At 51.3% G+C, this 3,691-nt stretch overlaps 1 protein-coding gene across 1 annotated transcript; it reads right to left on the bottom strand.

The window, feature by feature from the left end:
* Positions 1-1,452: 1,452 nt before the first annotated feature.
* Positions 1,453-2,959, bottom strand: LOC145718567 (myeloid cell surface antigen CD33-like). The gene is made up of 4 exons (XM_081810071.1): positions 2,850-2,959; positions 2,402-2,785; positions 1,934-2,212; positions 1,453-1,741 (listed from the first exon to the last, which is right to left on the bottom strand). The coding sequence occupies exons 1-4, from the start codon at positions 2,911-2,913 to the stop codon at positions 1,491-1,493; spliced, it is 978 nt and encodes a 325-aa protein (XP_081666197.1). The 5' UTR covers positions 2,914-2,959; the 3' UTR covers positions 1,453-1,490.
* Between the last annotated feature and the right edge of the window lie 732 nt (positions 2,960-3,691).

A 3,691-nucleotide genomic window follows, 5' to 3' on the forward strand; every position in this document is an offset into this window, starting at 1 on the left:
CTCTCTCCCTCTCCCTCCACCTCTCCCCCAGCTCCAAAGCATGTGTGTGTGCGTGCACACGTGTGCTCTCTTTAAAATAAATAAATAAATCTTTTTAAAAAATGATAGCTAAGGGGCACCTGGGTGGCTCAGTTGGTTAAGCAGCTGCCTTCGGCTCAGGTCATGATCCCAGGGTTCTGGGATCGAGCCCCGCATCGGGCTCCCTGCTCAGCGGGGAGCCTGCTTCTCCCTCTCCCTCTGCCTGCGTCTCTGCCTACTTGTTCTCTCTCTCTCTATCTCTCTGTCAAATAAATAAATAAAATCTTTAAAAAAAATGATAGCTAAGTGAAATAAGTCAGCTGGAAGAAAGACAAATACCAGGTGATTTCACGCATATGGGGAATTTAAGAAACGAAACAAACAAGCAAAGGCAAAAAAGAGAGAGGGAGAGAGAAATCAAGAAACAGACTCTTAACTATACAGAACAAACTGATGGTTACTGGAAGGGAAGGAGTGAGGAATGGGGAATCAGGTAAAGGGGACTGAGGAGGGCACTTATGATGAGCACCAGGTGATGGATGGAAGTGATGAATCACGATATTGTATACTTGGAACTAATATTGCACTGTACGGTCACTAACTGGAATTTGAATTAAAACTTAAAAAAATAATAAAGACGCATACATATGTGTGTGTCTTTAAACGTAGATGCGTAGATTATATTTGGAGAGATAACCAAGAGGGGAGGTACATAGGGGCTGAATGTTATTTTATTCTTATTCAGTTTTGCTGGGGACTGGATTGTGTTCCCTTCAAGATCATATGTCCAAGCCCTAACCTCCAATATGGTGGTATTTGGAGGTATTTAGATGGGCCTTTGGGAGGTGATTAGGGTTAGGTGAGGTCATGAGAATAGGGGCCTCGGGATGGTATTAGTGCTCTTTTTTTTTTTTTTAAGATTTTATTTATTTATTTGTCAGAGAGAGAGAGAGCACACAAGCAGGGGAAGCAACAGGCAGAGGGAGAAGCAGGCTCCTCGTTGAGCAAGGAGCCAGATTCAGGACTCGAACTCAGGACCCTGGGATCATGACCTGAGCCAAAGGCAGACGGACACTTAACAGACTGAGCCACCCAGGCGTCCCTGGATTAGTGCTCTTATAAGAAGAGATACCAAAGAACTCTCTCTCTTAGTTGTGTGAGAGAAAACACCACCAGAAACCAGCTGTTTACCAGGGAGTGATCTCTCACCGGGAACCACATTGGCTGGACCCTTGACGTTGGACCTGCCTCCAGAAATATGAGGAATAAATGTCTGATGCTTAAGCCCCTCAGTCTGTGGTATTTTGTTATGGCAGCCTGAGCAGACCAAGATACATTTTATGCTTACTGTTTTAAACAATAACATTATAATGTGGAAGGGAATTGCAGGAGTGGGCAGGGTCCAGATCTGAGGGGAATGGGGCAAGGTTTGGGAGGGGAACATAGCTGGGGCACTGGGGACGGCCACCCCATTAGGCTTGGAGGTCATGCATACCCTTGAGAGCAGGGTCAGTGGTGGGGAGAAGCCAGTTTGTACGCTGAGGAGCCAGTGGGGTGCTCCCCACCTCTGCTGTCCCCACACCTGATCTGAGCCTTTCTCCCACCCAGCTCTGCTCTGAAGGGTGGAGACAGACGCTGCTTGCACCACAGCCCAAGAGGAAAGGTTGTAACCTACCTGTTCCTTCTCTTCGGAAGACACTGATGGTCAGGTTCTGGGGTGCATCTGACAGATAGACATAATTGTTTTCAGAGGCAGGAAGGTGGATGTTGGCCCTTTTCCCCCAGAAACTTCAGAAATGAGAAAGGTGTGGTGTCGGGTGTTTTCTTTCCTTCCTCCCCAGGATTCTAGACCCTGCCTCCCTCTCCCCAACACCTACAGCCCTCAGGGACCCTGGCGTTCTGGCCTGGCACTCACAGGACACGTTGAGCTGGATGGTCCTCTCCGTGTTCACACCAGCTCCGGGGAAGGCCACTCGACAAGTAAGGTTGGTGCCGTGGTCCTGGGGCCTCGGGGTGAGGGTGAGCACGGAGGAGTGGGGAGTCTTGGAGCCCCTGGAGGTGAGGGCGACCCCGATCCAGGAGAAGGTGGGGGGTGTCCCCCTCTTACAGGCCCATAGCACACTACAGGTAATGTTCTTGGGGTGGCCAGATTCTAGGGGCCCCTGGATGTGGATGTCAGGTATCTGTGTCAGAGCTGAGGAGGAGAGAGACAGAGATCCTGGAGTGGGACCCTGAGTGTGCCCCTGGAAGCAGCCTCGACCCCAGGCCAGCCGTCTCCTCCCCAGCCAGGATGGAGACCAGGGGGTCCCTTCCCAGCCCTGCCCCAGGAGCCCTCAGGATCCATGCATGGGACATGTGTCCTCTCCTTGACCCCGTTCCTTACCGGTCACACGCACGGAGAGCTGGTTCCGTAGGTAATTATATTTCACATAAGACCCTCTCTCCACCCTAAAGAAGTATGTCCCCGAGTCCCTTCTCTGTGCATCTCTGATGTCCAGGGAGCAGTTGTTGTCCTGGGGGTCCCCGAGGAGGTGGAATCGGCCCTGGGTCTCCTCCTGCACGTCTTGATCTGGGTTGTTTGTGGCCACTAGAACATCCTGGCTGTGATCACTTCCTTCCTGGAACCAGTAGCCATAAGCTGGGTCATCGTCAGTGTATCCTTGTCGGGGGTGGGAGAATTTGCAGGGCACATGCACACACAGGCCCTCCTGCACCTTCACGGTCTCCTGCACTTGCAGCTGGAACATTGAACGCTGAGCCAGGGACTCTGTGGGGAATCGAAGGTCAGCAGCAGCCCCCGCCCGCCTGCCCCCCACCCTCGGCCCACTCACCTGCCCACAGCAGGGACAGAAAAAGCGGTGGCAGCAGCAGCAACAACTTTGGGGTAAGAGTCATGGTGCTTTGGTGTCACAGGACAGAGAGGAAGCCCCAGTAGGAAGCCTAGGGCTGATGTCTGAAAAGTGACCACAGAAGAGGAAGTTGACGCCGGAACACTGTCGATGACCCCATGGACCTTGAAGATACCTTGACGATTTACCACTCCTACTTTCCAGGGTCCCCGCCATCCACCGCCCCCCACGCCCGGTCCCTGCCCATGGCCTCTGTTCCCACCAGGAAGGCAGACACTACCTGGCCAATTACAGCTTCTAGAAGCCCCAGAGGGTCAGTCCTGCCAGTTGTGGGACACAGCAGGGGTGAGCAGGGGAACCTTGAGGCATGAAAGATGGGGATAGGTTCTCCCCCACCCCAGGTGAGGGAGGTGATGTGTAATTAATCAATGAGCATGACACCTGCATCATGAACATCTCCTCCTTTTTTTTAAAAATTTTTTTTTATTCTTATGTTAATCCCCATACATTACATCATTAGTTTTAGATGAAGTGTTCCATGATTCACTGTTCGTGCATAACACCCAGTGCTCCATGCAGAACGTGCCCTCCTCAATACCCATCACCAGGCTAACCCATCCTCCCACCCCCCTCCCCTCTAGAACCCTCAGTTTGTTTTTCAGAGTCCATCGTCTCTCATGGTTCGTCTACCCCTCCGATTTCCCCCACTTCATTCTTCCCCTCCTGCTACCTTCTTCTTCTTCTTCTTTTTTTTTTTTCTTAACATATATTGCATTATTTGTTTCAGAGGTACAGATCTGGGACTCAACAGTCTTGCACAATTC

Source organism: Leptonychotes weddellii, unplaced genomic scaffold, assembly GCF_054177405.1.
Source record: "Leptonychotes weddellii isolate Sample4059 unplaced genomic scaffold, ASM5417740v2 HiC_scaffold_17788, whole genome shotgun sequence".
Classification (NCBI taxonomy): Eukaryota; Metazoa; Chordata; class Mammalia; order Carnivora; family Phocidae; genus Leptonychotes; species Leptonychotes weddellii.

Bases quoted from the DNA above. Each gene is read 5' to 3' on its own strand.
- LOC145718567 (XM_081810071.1), bottom strand. From the start codon at position 2,913: ATGACTCTTACCCCAAAGTTGTTGCTGCTGCTGCCACCGCTTTTTCTG. The intron at 2,786-2,849 runs GTGAGTGGGCCG...GATTCCCCACAG, and splicing joins TCTGTCCCTGCTGTGGGCAG to AGTCCCTGGCTCAGCGTTCA. The intron at 1,742-1,933 runs GTGAGTGCCAGG...TCTATCTGTCAG, and splicing joins CATCCAGCTCAACGTGTCCT to ATGCACCCCAGAACCTGACC.